General features: G+C 39.7%; 1 protein-coding gene and 1 pseudogene across 1 annotated transcript in view; both read left to right on the top strand.

Moving 5' to 3' along the window:
- Dpy19l2 (dpy-19 like 2) overlaps positions 1 to 22,975 on the top strand; it is a 129,199-nt gene that overhangs the window by 7,712 nt on the left and 98,512 nt on the right. The window contains exon 4 of the mRNA XM_060371069.1: positions 965 to 1,102. Coding sequence (XP_060227052.1) covers positions 965 to 1,102 — 138 coding nt within the window. The remainder of the gene's footprint in view (positions 1 to 964; positions 1,103 to 22,975) is intronic.
- On the top strand, positions 13,515 to 14,507 carry LOC110553207 (glyceraldehyde-3-phosphate dehydrogenase-like; annotated as a pseudogene).

Genomic DNA, 22,975 nt, shown 5'->3' with positions numbered 1-22,975 from the left:
GGGGAGGATGTGTCTGGGATGTACTGTACAAGAGAAGAATAGATAAATCAAAGAAAAGGGTGTGGTGGTGGTACATGCCTTTAGTCTCAGCATTTGGGAGGCAGAAGCAGGTGGATCTTTGAGTTTGAGGCGAGCCTGGTCTACATAGTGAGTTCCAGCATAGTCAGAGCTATGTAGTAAGATGCTATCTCGAAAGCAATTTAAAAAACTTTAAAAAATAAATAAATCAAAGAAAGAAAGATTATTTTGATTTTTTTTGAAGAATAGAACATTTGCTTTGCTTTTAGAAAATCACGCCACTTAAAAAAATTGAAAGCGGCAAATCTATGATGAAAATAAAATAACATAGAATATAGTCCCTATAACCCTTGAGTTTTAAGTTGAAAGGCACCTAGTGGTCTAAGGAGTCTATTGTTCCCTGTGCTGGAATTACCATGCCAGGGTGATCTCTTTACAACACAGCATTCGTGAGCATCGGAACTCAGTTCAGACACCAGGTACAGTTATGAAGTAGGCTGGACCAGTTGCTGGATGCTGATGTGCCTGTTTGTTACATGTTAATAGAGCAGACATTCCTTTCCTAACGCATGCCTCTACTGCCACTTGAAGACAACCCCATTTCTGGTAGAATTTATTATATGCCAACCTCTAAGCACGTGGAAGAAAAATTAGATTTGGTCAAGCTAAAAATGCATGACTTAATACACGATTTAAAGCACTGTCAGTGCTACATAAGACCATCCATTTAGTCTGAATATGTCAGACCTTCAGAAAACTGGAAAGAATAGCAAAGGGGAGCCTGAAGACACACACTTTTTAGTCTGAGAATGTTAGTGAAGAGTCATTAGAAAGTCTTCTTGATGACCTTTTTTTGTTTGTTTTAACAGAAGAAAGATGTTTTAAAAAAAGAGTAAAAATAATTTAAGATTTTATTGACATTAACAGTGTGTATCTTTCTGAAAAGGGACTGTATTATTCGTACTTCAAGACCATCATCGAAGCCCCTTCATTTTTGGAAGGACTATGGATGATCATGAATGACAGGCTAACTGAATATCCCCTGGTAATCAATACAGTGAAACGCTTCCATCTTTATCCAGAGGTGAGTAATCTTTAGAAACAAATACTAGCAGACCACTATCAAATGAAAGTGGCAAACATAGGACATCAGAGGGGTAAATATAAGCGACAATGTTTTAGGCTTGTTAATTGTAGAGGTTTTTAAAACTTAACCACACCATAAAATATTCCTCTTTTAAAATTCAGCCTGTTGGATCTCCTCACATGATCTCAGAGAGTAACCTTAGTGTGGAAGTGATAACTGCGGCAGCAGATGGGATAACTGGGACAAGGTCTCTGCTTGAGGCCACGTGGGCAGGTGTGGAGACCATTTGATGGGGCAGGGAGAGTGGGAGCAGGTCAATGTCCAGGAGTTACACTCGCCAAAGTAAGATTTACTTGGCCACATGGCTAGAAACCCATGATTGTTTTTTTTAAGCTTTAGTCTTACAAAGTACGGTTTTTAATGGGAGTCTAGAAGTTTGAGAAACAACAAAAAATATTAGGGAGCTTCATTTGTGAATTCTTTTTTATTGAAAATAAATTTTTGATACAATGTATTCTGATCCCTGTTTCCCTTTTCCCAAATCCTCCTAGACCCTCCCAACCTACCTACCCATCTCCATTCCTTCTTTCTCTCTGAAAAAGAAACAAAAAAGCAAGTAAACCAGCATGAAAAATAGCAAGAAAGCACCAAAACCACAAACAAACAAAACCTATAAAGACATAAGATTGGAAGTCATAATCTATAAGCAAAAGATCATTAAGGCAAACAAACAAACAAAAAAACAAAAAACTGCCCAAGCAAAGTAAAATGAGACAGAAAGTCTCCCAAAAAACCCACTGTTTATTTTGTGTTGGCTATCTTCTTGGGTATGGGAACTACCCTTAACTGTGGTCAATATTCTTAGTAAGACTCAAAGAAAACTAATTTTTCCTTTGCAAAGGGATGCCAATTGGAGATAACTTCTTGATTAAGAGTAAGAGCTGGAGTCCAATTCTCATTCGCAGCACTGGGACCCTGTCTAACTTAAGCCTGTGCAGGGTCTGTCCAATTAAAGAATTGTTGGGCAGTGGCAAGCTACAGACAGAACTGCTATACCCTTAGGGATATTGTGCCGTGCAAGTCTTGATGTGGTTAATAGTGTCACGGGTGGGTAGGACTGTTGGTCACTTCTCTCCTTCGTAAGCTTTCACTGCAACTTTTGGTACTATGAAAGTAAGTCCTCAGAGAGAAGAAATAAAGGTCAGGTCAGTTCCAGTTCGGAGGCCCAGGATCGTGCATGAAAGGCAGGGTGTCTTGAGAAATAGGGCAACCAAGGGCAATAGTGATAGCCTGTATGGTTTGGGAGTCTCTTGGACAACACTGACCAGCAACTCAAAATGTTAGAGTTGACTGGCCGTATAGAGGGTATTTGGAGTGCTGCTCTCTCTTTCCTTTTGTAAAAATGGTTTAGGGAAGCTGGCCTTGGTAGCACACACCTTTAGTCACATCACTCAGGGACGAAGAGGCAGGCTGACTGCTGTGAGTTTGAGACCAGCCTAGTCTTCAAAGGGAGTCCAGGACAGGCAAGGCTACACACAGAAATCCTGTCTTTAAAGATAGATAGATAGATAGATAGATAGATAGATAGATAGATAGATAGATAGATAAATGGAAGGAAGGATTAGCTTTGTATCTTCTCTGAAAATCTGGTAGAATTCGGATTATTCTGGCCTTGGAATTTTTTTTCTTTAAGCTAGAAGCTATTTATTAGTATTTCTATCTCCTCATTTGTTAGGGGTCTTTTTATGTTGTTGACTTCTTAGTTTAATTTTAGTTGTTTGGCTGAATCTAGAAATTCAAGCTTCATGAAGTGCTGGTTTTAAAACTATTTCCTTTGTAATATTCTGAGTTTTTTGTTGTTTTGTAATGTTTCCTTGTTCATTTTAGATTTAGATTGTGTTAATTTAGGTGCTCTCTTCTTCTTTGTTGGGCCAAGGCCAAGGTTCTGTCAGTCTTTTCTTTCTTGCTTTTTTCGTTTGTTTCCTGTTTTTTGTTTGTTTGTTTTTGAAAGAGAGTTGTCCTGGTTTCTTTGTTTCTATTTTATTGATTTCTGCTTGAACAGTTATTATTCTTGCCACTGACTGGGTTTAGATTCCATTTGTTCTTAATTTTCCACTTTTTAAATTGCATCATTAAATCAGTTATTTTGTTTTTATTTTGTGTGTGTGTGTGTGTGTGTGTGATTTGTTTTCACAAAGCCACGTAAAACTTTTAATTTCCCTTGTAGACCTTCTTTCAGTGTTTCCCTAAGACTTTTTTCATTTACATTTAGTTCCAGAAAATTTTTAATTTCTTTCCTCTTTGACCCATTCATCACTGAGTAATGAGCTGCTTAATCTCCATGAGTTTGTGTATTCACTAGAGATTAGTTCAGAGATACTTTTACATTTATTGCACTGTAGTTAGATCAGACACAGTTATTTTAATCTTTAAATTTTTAAAGATTTGTTTTGTATCCCTGGATGTGGTCCCTTTTAGAGAAGCTTCTGTCTGCTCCTGAGGAGAATGTGTGTTCTTTGATATTTGGGTGAGATATTCAGTAGGTATCTGTTAAATCCATTTGATGTATGGTGTCAACTAATTCTAATGTTTTTCAGTTTAGATTTTCTCCAGTTGACCTGTCTATTGGAGAAAGTGGAATATTGGATCATCTACTCTTAATGTATTGATGTTCACTTGTGTCTTTACATCTAGTAGTGCACTTTTAAAATGAAATTGGCTGCACTAGAGTTTGGTGCTAATAAGTTTAGGATAGTAATGTCTTATTGGGTAACTCTTCCCTAGGTTAGCATGAAGTGTTACTCTTTCTGTCTTCTGATTAGTTTTAGTTTGATGTCTGATTTGTCAGGTACAAGAATAGCAAAAGCTGCTTTGCATCTTGGTTTCATTTGATTGAAGTACTTTTACTCATTCTTTTACTTTAAGTTTGTGCCTATCTTTAATGTTTCTTGTAGAAACAGAAAGCTGGATTTTATTTCTTGATATATTCAGTTAGCCTGCATATTTTCACTGGAAAGTTGAGGACTTTGATATTCAAAGTTATTATTGAAATGTGTGTTAACTGTTGTCATCATGTTGTTGACTTTGATGGCTTTGTTCTCTCACTGGTACTTTGTGTTAATTATGCCTTTGTTATTGGTCTACAGTCTTTCTGTTATGCTCATTTCTTTCTTCAGCTCACAACTCTACTATCTGTACTTTCTTAGGTTTGGTTTGGTGACTATAATTTCTTAAGGCTGTTGATATTGTGGGAAATTTTTCTTTCTCCTTAAATTTGACAGATAGTTTTGTTGGGTATATTAGTCTAGGTTGGTCATCATATTCTTTTAGGACTTGGAATTCATTGTTACAGACTCCTCTGGCTTTTATAGTTTCCATTGAGAAATCAGATGTTATTCTAATAGGTTTTTGTTTATTTGTGACTTGTTTTATTTCCCACTTGCAACTTTCAATACACTTTTCTTTTTATGTATACTTAGTGTTTTAATATAATATGCCATAAAGATTTTCTTTTCTGGTATTTGATATTTGGGTGAGATATTTCAGTAGGTATCTGTTAAATCCATCTGATGTATGGTGTCAACTAATTCTGATGTTTTTCAGTTTAGATTTTCTCCAGTTGACCTGTCTATTGGAGAAAGTGGAATATTGGATCATCTACTCTTAATGTATTGATGTTCACTTGTGTCTTTACATCTAGTAGTGCACTTTTATTTGTTGATCTCTGTGCTTCTTTTACCTGTATGAATATGTTCTTCCTTAGTTTGTGGGGAAGTTTTCTTCTATGGTATTACTGAAGATTCGATCTATACCATTGACTTGGTAGGCTTTTTCCTTATTTATGCCTATAATTCCCAGGTTGTCAATTCCGTTTCTATTAGCCCCTATGAGCCCTGGTCAGTTGATATTGTGAGCCATGTTCTTGTGGTGTCCTTGAGCCCTCTGGCTCCTATAATACTTACTCCCACTCTTCTACAGAATTCCCCAAGCTCCATTCAAAGTTTAGCCATGGGTCTCTGTATCTGCTCCCATCAGTTGCTGCATGAAGCCTCTCTGATGACAATTATACTAAACTATAGTCTGTGAACACAGCAGCATATCGTTAGGAATCATTTCATTGAGCTTTTTTTTTTTTCCAAGTTGTGTTTTTTTTGTTTTGTTTTGTTTTTTAATCTATCTACCTTCTGGTTCTTGGCCTTCCAAGCAGTGTCAGGTGTCTCCTTCCTCTCATGGCATGGGTTTCAAGTTGGTACAGTCACTGGTTGGCCAGTTTCACAAATTCTGTGCCATCTTTACCACAGCACATCATGCAAGCAGACAAATTGTATGTCAAAAGTTTTGTGGCTAGGTTGGTGTTTCAGTCCCTCCATTGGAAACCTTGCCTAGTTGCAAATTTCAAGATGTCATTTTCCAAACAGCTGCATAATATTCCATTGTATGAATGTATCACATTTTCTTTATCCACTTATTGGCTGAGGATCATCTACTTTGTTTCTAGTTTCTAGCTATTGTAAATAAAGCTGTTGTAAACATAGTTGAACAAGTGTCCTTGTGATAGGATGGAGTATCCCTTGGGTATATGCCCAGGAATGCCATATATGGGTCTTGAGGTAGATTTCTAATTTTCTAAGAAACTGATTTCCAAAGTGGCTGTACAAGTTTGCACTCCCATCAACAATAGAGGATTGTTTCCCTTGCTCCACATCCTTGCTAGTGTGAGTTGTCACTTGTGTTTTGATCTTAGCCATTCTGATTGGTGTAAGAGATAATCTCAGGGTCACTTTTATTTGTATTTCACTGATGGCTAAGGGTGTTGAATATTCCTTTAAGAGTTTCTTGGCGATTTGAGATTCCTCTGTTGGGAATTCTCTTTTTAGATTTGTACACCATTATTTTTCATTTTAAAAATTTTATTTAATCACTTTACACCATGATCTCAGCCCCCTCCCTTCTCTCCTCACATTCCCATTCTCATACACCCCTCCCCCATTTCCCCTTTCCTTCTTCTCAGAGAAGGGGAGGCCCCAAAGGGTCACCAACCTACCCTGGCACCTCCAGTTGCAGTAGGACTAAGTGCATCTTCTCCCACTGAGGCCTGATAAGGCAGCACAACTGGGGAAAAAGGATTCAGAGGCAGGCAACAGAGTACAGACAGCCCCTACTTCTATTTTTAGGGAACCCATATGTTGTCTAAGCTGCACAGCTGCTACATATGTATAGGGGGTCTAGGTCCAGTCCAAGAATGTCCTTTGGTTGGTGATTCAGTCTCTGTGGGTCCCCATGGGCCCAGATTAGTTTACTCTATTTGCCTTCTAATGGTGTCCTTAACCCCTCTAGCTCCCTCTATCCTCCCTCCCACTCTTCCACAGAATTCCCTGAGCTTCACCTATTGTTTGGATGTGGGTCTCTGCTGTTTCCATCAGCTGCTGGATGAAGCCTCTCAGAAGACCGTTATGCTAGGCTCTGTCTGTAAGCATAACAAAATATCATTAGTAGTGACAGGGGTTGGCTCTCTCCTATGGTGTACTCCATTTTTTAAATTGGATTATTTGGATTGTTAATGGCTAGTTTCTTGAGTTCTTTATATATTTTGGATATTGAGCCCTGTCTGTCAGATTCAGAGTTGGTGAAGACTTTTTGCTGTTCTGTAGGCTGCTGCTTTGTCTTATTGACAGTTTCCTTTGCCTTACAGAAGCTTTTCAGTTTCACAGGGTCCCATTTATAAATTGTTGATCTTACTGAACTATTGCTATTCTGTTCAGAAAGTTGTCTCCTGTACCAATCTTCACTCAAGACTATCCCCCACTTTCTCTTCTATCAGGTCAGTATATATGGTTTTATACTTAGGTATTTGATCTACTTAGACTTGAGTTTTCTAAAGAGTGATAGATATGGATCTATTTGAATTCTTCTACATGCCAACATATAGTCAGATCATTTGTTGAAGATACTTTCTTTTTTTCCATTGTATAGTTCTGGCATCTTTATATAAAATCAGATTTCCATAGGTGTGTGGATTTATGTCTTGGTCTTCAACTCAATTGAATACACTTGATAAACCTGTCTGTTTTATGCCAATACCATGTGGTTTTTTCTTTTTCTTTTTTTAATTACCATAGAGTACTACAGCTTGAAATAAGGGATAGTGATAGGTATGGAAGTTCTTTTATTGTACAGGACTGTTTTAGCTATTCTAAGATTTCTGTTTTCCCATATGAAATTGAGTATTGTTCTTTCAAGGTCTATAAAAACTTGTTGGAATTTTGATGGGGATTGCATTGAATCTGTAGATTGCTTTTGGTAAGATGGCCATTTATACTATGTTAATACTACTGATCCATGAGTGTAGGATATCTTTCCATCTGCTGATATCTCCTCCAAGTTTTTTCAAAGACTTTAAGTTATTGTCATACAAGTCCTTCATTTTCTTGGTTAAAGTTATTTGTGGCTACTGTGAAGGGTGTAGTTTCCCTACTTTCTTCCTCACCTCTGTTGTCATTTGTGTATAGGAGAGCTACTGATTTCTTTTGAGTTACTCTTGTATTCGCCAACTTTGCTGAAGGTGTTTATCAGTTGTAGAAATTCCCTTGTAGAACTTTTGTGGTTGTTTATGTATACTATTATATCATCTGTATATAGCAGTACTTTGACTTCGTCTTTTCTAATTTGTATCTCCTTAATGTCTTTCAGTTATCTTAAAGCTCTAGTTAGAACTTTAAGAACTATATTTAATAAGTTCAGAGAGAGTGGACAGCCTTGTCTTGTTCCTGACTTTAGTAGAATTACTTTGAGTTTATCTCCATTTAAATTGATGTTGGCTAAAGGCTTGCTGTAAATCACCTTTATTTTGTTTAAGTAAGTTCCTTGTATCCCTTGATTTCTCCAAATCTTTTATCATAAAAAGATGTTAGATTTTGTCAGAGGCTTTTTCAGCATCTAATGAAATGACCATGTGGGTTTTTTTTTTCTCATTTTGCTTATGTAGTGGATTACATTGACCTATTTTCATGTGTTGAACCATTCCTGAATCCCTGGGATGAAGCCTATTTGATCATGGTGAATGATGTTTTTTTTTTTTTTTTTTTTTTTTTTTTTTTTTTTTTCCTTTTTTTTTTTTTTCAATGCAGTTTATTCAGGAACATTGAACAATCCTCGGACCCCGGGGAAAGCCAGCCCACAGCTTAACAGCTTAAATAGCCTCTGGGTAGCCAACCCAGGCGTGCCACGGGGGCAATGCAGATAGGTCCACATACATAGAAGCAAGCCAGATCCTCGGCCTTAGCCAAATGTGGAGAATGATGTTTTTGATGTGTTCTTGGATTAGATTTGCAAGTATTTGTTCATAAGGGAAATTGTCCTGAAATTCTCTTTCTTAGTTAGATCTTTATGTGTTTTGCATATCATGGTGACTGCAGCCTTGTAAAAAGAATTTAGCAATGTTCCTTCTGTTTATTTTTGTGGAAAAACTTGAGGAATATTGACATTAGTATTGGTATTGAAAGTTTGGTAGAATTCTGTGCTAAAGGATTTTTTTTTTTTTTGGTTGGAAGAACTTTTAATGACTGAGGTTCATGGGTATATTTAAATTGTTTATCTGGTCTTGATTTAACTTTGGCAAGTGTTAATTTATCAAGAAATTTGTCCATTTCTTTTAGATTTTCCTCTTTTGTGGAGTACAGATTTTGAAGCATGGCCTAAAGAGTCTTTGGAATTCCTGTGTCTACTACATGTCCCCCTTTACGTTTCTGATTTTGTTAATTTGGATATTTTCTCTGTGTCTTTTAGGTAGTTTGGCTAAGTAATGGTTTGTCTCTCTTCTTGATCTTCTCAAAGAACCAACTCTTTGTCATATTTGCCGGGGTCCAGCCCGGGTGAGGTCAGGGCCTGACGAAAGTTGGACGCAAGACTGGCAAGGGACAAAGAGGAATGAGGCACACACAGGGATCGGGAGAGGTTTTGCATCCTGACTGACTGGCAGTTTTGGTGCTTTTGTATTTGTACAGAATTTAGTAGGTAAAAATAGCTGCATGTTGTTCCACAACATAGATCATATCATTTTTGTTCCCGGACTCGTGTTTTAACTACTACTTTGTCATAAGTTCAGTAATTATTGATGGATAATGACAGAACGGAATTATGTTTTATAATCAATTTCCTTCAATTACACAACTAGATTTTTAACAATATTGCCGTTTCAAGGGAATATTTTGTCAAAGTATGGTAGCCTATTCTTAGGCTGGTAGCTCTTGCAGTTTCAAAGGTACTAGACAGAAAACATGCAAGCCAGCCTGGGCAGACTGTCATGTTCCAGGCAGTGTATTATCAATTTTCAATAGTCAGAGTGCTAATTGTAATTTGGTCCAGGAAAAGTTTTTAGGCCAAAGCTGCTGCAGTTATTCCTTAATTTCTGCAATTATACAGCATTTATATTTTATATATTTGTAGAATTTATTTATATGGTAATCTTGCTGTTATTTTCTTCCTTGGTCATAGGACACTATAATGACCCTGTATGAGTTCATTTTTTTCTAAGAAAAGGAAGTCTTACTATTTTATTCTTTTTTCATGTATCCATATCATTCTTTGTCCACCTTAGGGGGCTTTTCGTTTGATCTGCTGCCAACTTCTCTGGCCCACCAAATATTGTTTACCTTTTAAAGTTTAATTTCTGTGCTTCTGAGGAAGTGCAGGGGCAGATGTGCCGAGAGTATCTCTGAGTCAGAGCCTCAGAAGAAGGTTTCTGGCATAATTATTTGAGTCACAACCTCCAGGGCAAAAGGATGACGTTTAAGTAGGGCCACATAAGGATATCTCCCTAAAGGAAGGAGGGGTAGAATAGTCAGGACATTCTTGGGAAAGCTTAGAAGCATTATCCCTCCTGGGAGGAGGCATAAATGATTCATTAGAAAATTTTCATTGATCCAATATCCCCAAGTTGTACAAATAACAAAAGACCCCCAAGCATGCAATACAAAGAGATCAAGGCCAAAAGAGTGGGAAACTGCCCCACAGCGCTTGCTAGCCTCAGCTTTGCTGGACCTTTGTCAAGCAGCTGTACCGGCTTTATGACTTTTGCTGTTCCCATTAGATATGGCTGTGGCATATATTGATTCTTTGTTTTGTTCTCTTTGTTTCTATCCTATTGATTTCAGTCCTGCATGATTATTTCCTGCAGTCTACTCTTCTTGGATGTGTTTGCTTCCTTTTATTTTAGAGATTTCCTGTGTACTGTTAATTTGATAGTATGAAATCTCCAATTTCTTTGTGTAGGCACTTAGTGCTATACAAGGTCTTCTTAACACCACTTTCATTGTATTCCTCAAGTTTGGGTGTGTTCTTCATTTTCATTGAATTCTAGGAAGCTTAAAAAATTATTATAGTCATTCAGTAGAGAGCTATTCAGTTTCCATGAGTTTGTAAGCTTTTCATTGTTTCTGTGGTTGTTGAAATCCAGCTTTAATCCACGGTGGTCTGATAGACTGCAGGGATCATTTCAATATTCTTGTGTCTATTGAGATCTTCTTTGTGACTCAGTATGTGGCCAACAGTAGAGAAAGTTCCATGAAGCGCTAAGAAGAAGGTATATTCTTTTGTTCGGTGAAGATATCTGAGATCTGTTAGGCCCATTTGGTTTATGATGTGAGCTAGCTCCAGCAGTTCTCTGATTAATTTTTGTCTGAATGACATTTCCACTGATGAGAGTGGAGTACTGACTCCACTACTTATGTGCGAGGTTCAATATTTTGGTGTGGGTGCCCTTGCATTAAGGGCATAGACATTCAGAATTATGATATCTAAACTGGTTGGTGGTGCATGCCAGGAAGCAGGTGGATCTCTGATTTCAAGGCTAGACTAGTCTACATAATGAATTTTAGGACCGCCGTGCTACACAGGGAAATCCAGTCTCAAAAAATAAGACAAAAGGATTGTCATATCATTTTGGTAGATTTTTCTCCCTTTAATGTATATGTAGTATTCTCTGTTTAATTAGTTTTAGTTTGAAGTCTATTTTGTCAGATATTAAAATGGCTATACTGGCTTCCTTTTTAGTTCTGTTTGCTCATAATATTTTTCCATCTTTTACCGTGAGGTGGTTTCTATTCTTGATGTTAATGTGTCTTTCTTGGATGCCACAGAAGAATGTTTTCCAATCCATTTGTTAGTCGGTGTCTTTTTATTGGCAAATCAAGATGTTGAAAGTTATCAGTGAGCAATGTTTCTTGACTCCTGTTATTTTGTGTGTGTTGTGTAGAAGTTCAACTCCCCTACTCTTCTTTTGATTGAATGGTCCTACTTATTTATTCCATGTGTTTTCTTAGGTATGGTTAACCTCTTCAGGTTAAAGTTTTCCTTCCAGTGCCTACAGTTGGGCTGTATTTATAGATACTGCTTAATTTTTTTTTTTAAATAATGGAATGTCTTTTTTTTTCTACATCTATTGTGACTGAACGCTTTGATGTGTATAGTTGTCTTAGCTGGTATCTGCTGTCCTTGAACTGGCTTTGTAGACCAAACTAGCCTCAAACTCACAGAGATCAGCCTGCCTCTGCTTCCCACGTGCTGAGTTTGAAGGAGTGCACCACCATGCCCCGATCCCTAACGTATTATTGTTCAAGGGTCTTTTTATGTATTTGTCTTATACTTCAGCCGTGTTGCATCGCTCAGGACCTACTGTAATAGGGTGGCTGGCCTTCAGTGAAGATGTACTGTCCCAGCAGTGACTGATTTTACTCTCACACCGGCGCCTACGCTTCTAGCTTTGGGATGTCTGTGATTCTAGGTGCCTATATCTGGTGTTGTCTTTGTTGGGAGGGTGTTCACTCCTTGGTTTCTATTGCCATCTCTGGTTTTTAGGAGAGTGTGGTGGCTGTGGGTTGCTTGGTAGGAAATGCTTCTGAGATCCTGCTTTATGTGGCCACCGGGCATTCTGGATAGAGTGTGTTTCTAGGTATTAGAAGCTACTACTTCTAATGTGATGTGATGGTCTGGGGCAGGGGTTCCACAGGAGGGAGAAGAGCAGAATATGCCACCAGGGACTGCTTAGTCCCCTAAGAATAGGGACAGAGAGGGAAGAGAGGCTACAGTATATAGCTTTCTATAGAGCTGTGGAGGAGCCTGGGGGGTTAGATTGGGTGAAGATAAGAGAGAGTAAAGGTTTGAAGGCCTTCTACCTGCTTTGATGGCCAGCAAAAGAGTGGGATTGTGATGGATTGCCAGTAGGTTGCCAGGGAGTGCCCAGAACTGGTAGGTTTTGAAAAGAAGGTACCCTTTTTTGATCTTTTGTATTATTTCTTTCTTTTATGATGAGATCTTGGCCTGAGGACTTCTTTTGTTAGTTCTGTAAGCCATATGAACAGAGCAGATTGGGGAGGAAGAAAAGATATGTGGGTGGTTTGGGCCTATGGGTTGGAAATGTCTTGGGTGGAATGAAGTCAGGTAGACAGGAATAGTGTATAGAATGTGTCTCCTGGAGTATGCAGAAAGATCTAGATCAGTGGTATAATAAGGGCCTGCAATTTGGGTATAGGTAGGGAGGGTCTTAGCAGAAGCCAAGAGGTTGGTTTGGCACAACAGGGGAGGCTGGACTAGGCTAGGGCATTGATGCTGGACCTGGGCTAGACCTGATGAATTGATGAGGGTTTGTAAAGGAGGAGAGACAGAAAGACTCATGGAGCTAGAGCTTGGAGAAGGATGTGAGAGATCTAGGTAGCTGGAGAGGTTGGTTGTAATACAGAAGGGACCCGTGGGTAGTGACAAGATATGTGGATCCTGAAAAATACATAGAAGTAGGTTGCTGTGCAGGCAACAGGTGGATTTTGCTGGTGCTCTCGATGTGGGATCCAGACGACAGTATCTAGCTAGCTGGGGAGAAGGACTGGATAAGCAGTGTCAGTTTGACTTACAAGGCTAGAACTTGGAGAATGATGTGCGACATCTGGCTGGGTGTAGTGATAGGACATTGTCAAGAATAGACCTGTGAGTGGTCATAGTAAGATGTTTTCTACCAGAAGCCTAAAGGTTGGTTACAGAACAGATAGTGATGGACAGACAAAGCAGGACACTGGGTATGGGATCCCAGCTAGATTTGGTGGGTTAGAGAGAAGGCACATTTTGGGAGAAGACTCACAGGGTTAGAGCACAGAAAAGAAAATGGGTGTTCTGGCTTGGTAGATATGTTGAATACAAAGCCTATTGTTATTATTATTAATTATTATTATTATTATTATTTGTGAATTTCATACTTGATACATCAGTAGTACAACCTGTTCACTTAACGAGAGTTAGAGGACCAGCATGTCTACTACGAGGTAGTGCCTTCTGCATAAGCCACAGTTGTGGCTCTCTGTTCCTCCCCATTCCAAGACAGCTGCATCCTTTTGTGCAGTGCCAGCCTTGTCCCTGAAACACAATGGTGAAGGTCACAGTGAATGGATTTGGCCACATTGGGAGCCTGGTTACCTTCCTTCAACTATGGCAGAGTGGATGTTGTTGCCATCATTGATGCCTTTGTTGACCTCAATTACATTGTCTACATGTCCCAGCATTACTCTACTCATGGCAAGTTCCACAGCACAGTCAAGGCTGAAAAAGGAAAAATTGTCATCACAGAGAAGGCCATCACCAGCTTCCAGGAGTGAGATCCCACCATCAAATGGGGTAATTCTGGTGCCAAGAATGTTGTGGAGACTACTGATGTCATCACCACCATGGAGAAAGATGAGGCCCACTTGAAGGGTGGGGCGGAATAGGTTAGCATCTCTGGCTTTTCTGCCAATGCCCCCATGTTTGTGATGGATGTGAACCTTGAGAAATATGAAAACTCACACAAGACTGTCAGCAATATTTCCTGTATCACCAACTGCTTAGGCCCCCTAGCCATGGTCATCCATGGCAACTTTGGCATTGTGGGAGGGCTTATGACCACAGTCTATGCCATCGCTGTCACCCAGAAGACTGTGGCTGACCCCTCTGAGAAGCTATGGTGATGGCTGTGGGGCCGCCCAGAACATGATCTTTACATCCACCAGTGCTGCCAAGGCTGTGGGCTAGGTCATCCCAGAGCTGAATGGGAAGCTTACTGGCATGTCCTTTTGTGTTCCTACGGCCAGTGTGTTCATTGTGGATTTGACATGCTGGCCTGCAGAAAGCTTCCAAGTATGATGACATCAAGATGGTAGTGAAGCAGATATCTAAATGCCCACTAAAGGGCATCTTCGGCTTCACTGAGGACCAGATGGTCTTTTGCAAGTTTTATAGTGATACCTACTATTCCACATTTGATGCTAGGGCTGGCATTGATCTCAATGACAATTTTGTAAAGCTAATTTCTTAGCACAACAGTGAATTCTGCTACAGCAAAGAGGTGGTGAACCTCATGGACTACATGGCCTCCGAGGAGTGAGAAGCTCTGAACCATCAACCCCAGCAAAAACATGAGAGCTAAAGAGAGACTCTAGACTGCTGAGGAGTCCCTGTCCCAACTCAGGCCACAACATTAAGCATCTCCCCTCACAGTTTCTGTCCCAGACCACCAGAAGAAGGGGAGGAGCTTAGGAAGCCTTATTCTCTTGAATATCACAAATAAAAGTCCACTTAACCCACCCAAAGAGAGAGAGAGAGAGAGACAGAATTTTATTCATTAAATCTTATAAAGGACGGCCTAAACAAGACCTGCACAATGACAATACCAATTGATATTATTGTCCATGGGTTGGGTCTTGTGAAATTTCTTCCATCCACAACAGCATGTAAGCTAGTGGTGTAACTAGCAGTTTTTTTTTCTTTTTTTTTTCTTTTTTAAACATCCATGTTGTTGAGAGTTCATGGTACACTCTTCCTGCCAGGTTTGGAAGAAATTATCAACAGGATCCTGGTCTTCTAACATTTACAATCTCCCTGTAATTTTTTTTTTTTCTGAGCCTTGGGATTAAATGTAGCATTGGAGGCTTATAAACTCAAGCTGGTCACCCAAAGGCATCTTATTCTCTGAATTTTAACCAGCTGTGCATTGCTGTAATTGTCTCCATCTGTGTGACTTTTCTTTCTATTCTGTGATAAAGACAGTATAACTGGAAGCACTTTGGGTGAGGAAAGTGTTTATTTCACCTTACAGCTTAAAGTCTATCATGAAGAGAGTCCATGGCAGGAACTGGAAGCAGAGCAGAAACCTGGAGGGAGGAACTGATGAAGAGACCATAGAGGAAAGTTGCTTATTGATTTTTCTTTTATGGCTTGATCAGCCTGCTTCTTATACAATGCAGGACCACCTGTCTAGGGTGACACAGTCGCTAGCACACTGGGCCCTCTCACATCAATAATTAATCAAGAAAATGTTCCACAGACTGGCCTATAGGCCAATTACATTTTTTCTTTATTATTATTATTATTATTATTATTATTATTATTATTTATTACAATTTATTCACTTTGTATTCCAGCTGCACGCCCCTCCCTTATCTTCTCCCGGTCCTACCCTCCCTCCCTCTTCACCCCTTATGTTTCTCTCCTACTCCACTGATAGGAGAGGTCCTCCTCCCCTACTACCTGACCCTAGCCTATCAGGTCTCATTAGGACTGTTTGGATCTTCTCTCTCTGTGGCCTAGTTAGGCCACCTCCCCAGAGGGAGGCGGTCAAAGAGCCAGCCACTTAGTTCATGTCAGAGACTGTCCCTGCTTTCCTTATTAGGGAATCCACATGGAGACTGAACTGCCCATGGGCTACATCTGAGCAGGGGGTCTAGGTCCTCTGCATGCCTGGTCCTTGGTTGATTTTTCAGCCTCTGCAGGACCTCCTCAGCCCAGATTTTTTTGGCTCTGTTGGTCTCCTTGTGGAGCTTCTGTTCCCTCCAGGTCTTTCTATCTCACCCGATTTTATGAAGACATTTTCTCAGTTGAGGTTCCATCTTCCCAGATAACACTAGCTGTGTTGATAATAAACTAATCAGCATAATGGAACCTTTGTCAACTTGACACACAAATACATCTTTCCTTTCTGGTTCATCCTCCAGATCTCATTAATATATCACACACACACACACACACACACACACACACACACACACACACACAACCACAACAGTCCTACAGTCTAAGAAACTCAAACACTTTAAAAGTTTAATTTCTGTAAGTCTTAGTAGTTTTTCTGCACAACCTTGTCAAGCCAAGTGTACTCAGTGCTCCTGATGCTGCACCTTCATCAGTGGTCTTTCCTGGCCTCTCTTAGTGCCAAGCCTCCACTGCTTTTCATGATTCTCTTCATCTTGCAGTTCAAATACCACTAACTCCAGTAACACACGGGAGATGTTTACACACTATCATGCTGGGCCGATAGTCTGAGACTCAGCACTGGCCATGTCTGGACTACAGATACTGTGAACTGACGCAAAGGGAGTGTTTTCATCTCAAAGATGCTGCTCTCCTCTTACCCAGAGGTGATTTCCCAGTTCCAACTAACCACCATTAATTGTTCCAGTAGTGTGAATGATTTACTTCAGTGCATAAACATCGCATGGTAGAGTCTTTACTTTCCTCTGAAACATCACAAGCTAAGCCTCCATCGTCAGTGTTCTCATCATTCTTGTCTTCCACACTCCAGTAAGAGCTCATTAAGCAATGAACACTCAATGATGTTGCCAGATCAAAGTTTCAAACACATCCACAATTACCCCCTAAAACAACGTGATCATGACTGTCACAGCAATATCACACGATCCTGGTACAAATTTCTGTGTTAGCTCTCTACCACCGTGACAAAGACACCTTGGGGGAAGAAGAGGGTTATTTCACCATTCAGCTCACAGGCCATTATAAAGAAGAGCTGTAGTAGGAACTCAAGCAAGCCAGGAACCTGGAGGCGGGAAGCGAAGCAGAAACCACTGCTTGTTTTATTCAGCCTGCTTTCATACACAACACAGAGCCACCTTCCCAGGTGTGATTCCACCCACAGTCACTGGGCACCCCCACATCAATCATTCATCAAGAAAACAGGCTTACTAACTCCAAATGGGCCAAAGACGCAATGTGAAGCCAGAAGTGCTGAGACTGTGAGAAGAACAATGCCCTACACCACACAGGTGAAAGAAAGGGCTATGTGAATAGGACTCAGTTAACTCGGGAACTAAGACCAACAACTGACGAACGGGACTCCCCAAAACCTAAAAAGCTTGAGACGTCTACAGAGTGGAAAAGAACCTTTTCAGCTACTCATCTAACTGGTGGAGGCTTTTTCTAATTGAGGTTTCCTCTTCCCAGAAAACCATAGCTTGTGTCCAGATGACAACAAAAAGCAAACAAGAAACAAAGAAGCCCCCCGCAAACCCAAAACCTAACCAGGATACCATCAGAAAAAGCTTCTTGATAAAGAGTGGGAGCTACCTTTATCTGTGGGTATAAGAAAAGTGGTACAGGCACAAACTCAGACACATTTACCAAATAAAATAGAGCTGCAGGTCCAAATATAACCTGATGCTCATACAGACACTTGATTTTTGACAAAAAGAAATTTTACATTGGTTTAAGACATCATCTTCAACAAATAGTTCTGGACAAACTGGAAAGGTACATGTAGAAGAATGCAACTGGATCCTAATCTCTCACCTTGAACAAAACTCAACTCCAAATGGACCAAGGACACTAATATAAAACCTGATTCAAGCCTTTGGTTCCTGGCATTCCATTGCAAAGAGATGTTTGCTTGATGAGGGTAAAGACTACCTTCATCTGTGGATATAAAGACAAATTGTTAGGATTATTCTGGTTCAGTAAAGTAATGGTTTTAGGTTCTCATCCAATATCCGTGACTTCATTAGCACTGAGTAGTTATCTAGGTTTCCAGTTTCGGGCATGACTTACCTTCTGTTGAGTTGATCTTAGTCCAGATAGAGACCTGTTGGCTACCACCAAGGTCTTAGTGACACCACTGTCCTCTAAGGGGTTATAATGCCATTCTAGTCATTGATGTGGTTCATAGGCAGGAAAGTTGGTTGCCTCCCTGGAAGCCCAAATGGTGCTCTCAAAAAGGGATTTTGTATTTTGTCAGCAGATTCTTTTGTATCTGAGAAGCTCATGTGATTTCTGATCTCAAGTCCATTTGTTTTGAAGTACTATAGTTATTCCTAATTGGTATCAAGTTAACTGAGTGAACATTAAAAAAGAACACCTGAAGTTTGTGGGGTGGTGGTAGTGGTGAGGAAAATAAAGGAAGTGAACAAGAGAGAATGGGAGGTGGTCTTTCTCATACATTGTATACAAGAATGAAATTCTAAAACGGTAAATTTTCATATCCCAAATTGCCTTATTTTATTCAACTGCTTTTGTTGCATTGGTCTTGGTTCAGGTGTTTATTCATACTCCCTTTGAATTATTTTTATGTTTATCATTGTTATTTTGTGTTTATTGTACTGTGGCTCTTCTAAATTGCTTTCTTGAGAAAGCTACCATAGGAATAATGTATTGGTTCTTTTTGTTGTTTTCACATTGGGCCTTGGGCACCTGGGGTTAGGTCATTGGCTGGCTCTTTTGGCATGGACATCTACACTATCAATGTTGAGTGTGCATTTGGATTTCTCCTTACTGTTACCCAACTTGTCAGGTTTTGAATCTTCTGGATTTGTATTTGTGGTTCAGTCTCAAGGACACTCAGAAGTGATGCTCTATTGGGGTAGCAGGAGTCATCTTTGTTCAGCTAAGGCAAAATGAAGCTATGATCACAAGAAGGAACTTTCTATGGATCTAGAAGGTTCTTCTTGAAGTTCCTCAGAAACTGAGTTTGGTATGGCAGAGAGAGACAGAGGCAAGAACTGTCATGGTGTACAGGCATTTAACATAGGTCTTCAGCTTGCTGACTTAGAGTCCTCATGGGTGGGGGAAGAACAGGGCTTCCTTGGAGTGCAACAGGGCCTCAGAGTTTCAAATCATGGGGACTTGAGATCACCACCAAGGGTCTAGCAGGGCCAGTTGTGGACCCATGCATGGCTCAGTCTACAGATGCTCAGATAGTGGGGACTGAGGTCATGGAAGGGAGATGCTACATGTGAGATAGATGTGAGTCTTAGTTCATAGGTCCTTAGGTAACAGCTTAGGAGTGTATGGGGTGGGGTGACTCTTCCTGTGAAACACATGCACATGGGCTTGGTGCAAACATCCTTAAAGTTTCCTCCTTAGTATTTTAAAAATCATTGTGAAATATGGTAAATTTCTTTTTAAAATGTGATGACACTGCAAAGACATTCAGCTTGGTTTTTGTTTGGAGTTGTATTTCTAGCTTCAGATGATGAAAAATGGAGTAGACACCAGTTAACAGATGATTACACAGTATCACAGTTTTATATGTTTTTTTATGTTTACATTGTCAATAGGTTAAAATATACAGTTAGAGCAATATTTTTGGGAAGGTTAAATATATTTTATACTCTCTGACATGGACTCAATGGCCAGCTCTTTGATCATCTCCCCCTGGCGAGTTAGCCTATCTAGGCCACATAGAAAGAGGATCCAGACAGTCCTGATGAGACCCCATAGGCTAGGGTCAGATAGTAGGGGAGGTGGACCTCCCCTATCAGTGCAATAGGGGAGGAGTGGGGCGGGGGAGAAAGGAGGGTGGACAGGGAGGAGATGAGGGAGGAAGCTATAGCCGGGATACAAAGTGAATAAATTGTAATAAATAATAATAATAAAGAAAAAATTTAAAATTAAAACTAGCCTAATGAGGGAGCAGCCTTACCAGGTCACAGAGGAAGACAATGCAGCCAGTCCTGATGAGAGCTGATAGACTGGGGTCAGAGGGAAAGGGAGGAGGACCTCCCCTATCAGTGGATTTGGACAAGGGTATGGGAGGAGATGAGGGAGAGAAGATGGGATTGGGAGGGAATATGAGAGGGGCCTACAACTGGGATACAAAGTGAATAAACTGTAATTAATAAAAAAACAACTAGCCTGTAATAAACTTTGCTTTTTCAAAATAAAATCTATATTTCATATTTACCTTGTGACGGCATTTAAAATTTTTTTCTTATTATTTTTTACAATTTATTCATTATATATATTCATTACATATATACTCATTATATATATATATATATATATATAATTGAAGCCCTCTCCCTCAACTCCTCTCAGTCTCACCCTTCCTCTTTCTCTGCTCCTATGCCCCTTCCCTGCCCTCTGACCCTAGCTTATCAAGTCTCATCAGGATTGCCTGGATCTTCTTTTCCAGGGCAAGTGATCAAAGAGCAGGAACAGACTTCATGAAAGAGGCAGCCCCTGCTCCCCTTACTCGGAAACCCACATCGAGACTGAGCTGCCAATAGGCTACATCTGAGCAGGGGGTCTAGGTCCTTTCCTTGGTTGGTAAATCAGTCTCTGTAGGACCCCTTGGGCTCAGTTCTTTTAAGCTTTGTCGCTCTCCTTATGGGACTCCTGTCATCTCTATGTCCTTCTATCCCACCTCTATGCCGTTCTATCTCCTCTTCTTCCATGCCGGCATTTTATATAGAAGGTCTCTCACTCCTTTTATAAAAAATGATTATTAAGTTCACTTGAAAAGTGAGCTGACATTCTGAGGTGGAAAGGTCACTCGAGAACATGGAAATTATAATATGTAGACTGATGATTTTTTTCCTAAGGTTAATTTATTAAGTTAAATAATATTTTTCTAAATTTATTTAATTATGTGCAAGAGTCTGTGTGTTGATTTATGCATGTGAGAGTGCAAGTGCTCATAGACTTTAGGAGGAGGAATCAGATTCTCTCTGGCTGGAATTAATATATTATTATAATAATTATTAAAACATTATATTTGTATTAATTATTAAATTATTGTTATTATTGGTAATTGTTAGCAGCATGGGTGCTGGGAACAGAATTGCAGTCCTCTATAAAGGCAGTGTGTCTTTTTAACCACTGAACTATATCTTGAGCCCCAGAGTCAGAATGGAGTTCAAGTTTTACTCCAAAGCTATATTTTCCTCACTCTGTAAAAAGTTCATACCAAGAGAAATATGATTCTAGATTTATCACATACATATAGTATGATTTTTTTTGTAAGGTGCCACAAAGTCATAAAAATGATGACATTTTAATAGCATGTCAAATTATTATTATATTTTAAATTAAGTTAAATTTATTTGTTTATTACAATTTATTCACTTTGTATCCCCACTGTAGCCCCTTTCTAGTCTCCTCCCAGTCTCACCCACCCTCCCTCTTCTCCTCCTATGCCCTTTTCCCCTGGTAGGGGAAGACCTCCTCCATTTCTTTTCTTTTTTTTTTTTTCCTTGTCTCTGAAGATTTATTTCCCCATAATATAAAATTACAATCACACAGACAGGCAAAGTTAGGTGATTAAACACAACACAAACAATGACAGCAGGCCATAAAAACAGCAGTGAAAACAATGACAATCACACTCCATTGAATTTAGTTGTCCTTTGATTTTGATAAAAAAAAATAAAAAATAAAATAACCTGAACATTTGAACCACAAGGAAGTTTGATTTTCTTTCTTTTTTTTTTTTTTTCAGGTGAGATAAAGATTATTTATTTGTTTGTTTTTACAATTCATTCATTGTATTTCCTGATTGAGACTCTCCCTCAACTCCTCCCAGTCTCACCCTCCCTTCCTCTTCCTCCATCCCCTTTCCTTAGTCCACTGAAAGGTAGAGTTCTCCTCTCCTGCCATTTGCCCCTAGCTTAACAAGTCTCATCAGAACTGCCTGGATCTTCTTCTTCTGTTACCTGGCAAGGTTATATCACCAGGAGCAAGTGATCAAAGAACAGACAGGCCACCAAGTTCATGATACAGGCAACCCTGCTCCCCTTACTCCTGAACCCACATGGAGATTGAGCTGCCAATTGGCTATATCTGAGCAGCGGGGGGTCTAGGTCCTCTCCATGTCCTTGGTTGGTGAATCAATCTCTGTAGGATCCCCTGGACTCAGATTTTTTAGACTTGTTGGTCTCCTTGTGGGGCTCCTGTCCCCTCCTTGTCCTTCTATCCTCCTCTTCTTCCATAAGATTCCCTGTGCTCCGCCCAAAGTTTGACTGAGTTTCAGAATCTGCTTCAATCCTGTGTTGAGGACCCTCTATAGTAGGCTCCCATTTTGTTCCCTCTCTTCTACCACTTCTGGTATCAATCTTGTTTGTCATTCTGAATAAGATTTAAGCATCCTTCCTAGGGTCCTTCTTGTTGGCTTCTTTAAGTCTGTAGATTTTAGTATGGTTACCTTATATTATATGGCTAATACCCACTTATAAGTGAGTTTATACCATGTTCGTCTTTCTGTTTCTGGTTTACCTCACTCAGGATGATCTTTTCTAGCTCCATGCAAATTTGTAAATTTGCCTGCAAATTTCGTGATTTCCTTGTTTTTAATAGCTGAGTAGTGTTCCATTGTATAAAAGTGCCTCAGTTTCTTCATCTATTCCTCCATTGAGGCACATCTGTTTCCAGATTCTGGCTATTATGAATAAAGCTGCTATGAACATAGTTGAGCTCATTCTTGACAATCTGAGTGTTAAAGTTCTCAAATTCAATAGCATACCCTCTGTACATGTCCATTTCCAGTTACAGGATCCATTCTTTATAATGAATACCCAGAAACCCTCCCAGGCTGGGACTGGAATTTTCTCTACAATTCAACCAAACTCACAATGGACCTCCTCCATTTCTATCTGACCCTAGCTTATCAGTTCTCATCAAGGCTGGTTGCATCATCTTCCTCTGTGGCCTGGCAAGGTTGCCTCCCCCAGGGGGAGGTTCAAAGAGCCGGCCACTGATGACTGCATGTCAGTTTTTAAATTATTTTTAAATTTTTAAATAATTTTATACATTTACTTGTATCCCAGCTGTAGCCCTCTCCCTCTTTCCCTCCCA

This window comes from Meriones unguiculatus, chromosome 1, assembly GCF_030254825.1.
Source record: "Meriones unguiculatus strain TT.TT164.6M chromosome 1, Bangor_MerUng_6.1, whole genome shotgun sequence".
Classification (NCBI taxonomy): domain Eukaryota; kingdom Metazoa; phylum Chordata; class Mammalia; order Rodentia; family Muridae; genus Meriones; species Meriones unguiculatus.
Note: the sequence above shows the minus strand (reverse complement) of the source record. Positions and strands in the feature narration are given on the sequence as shown.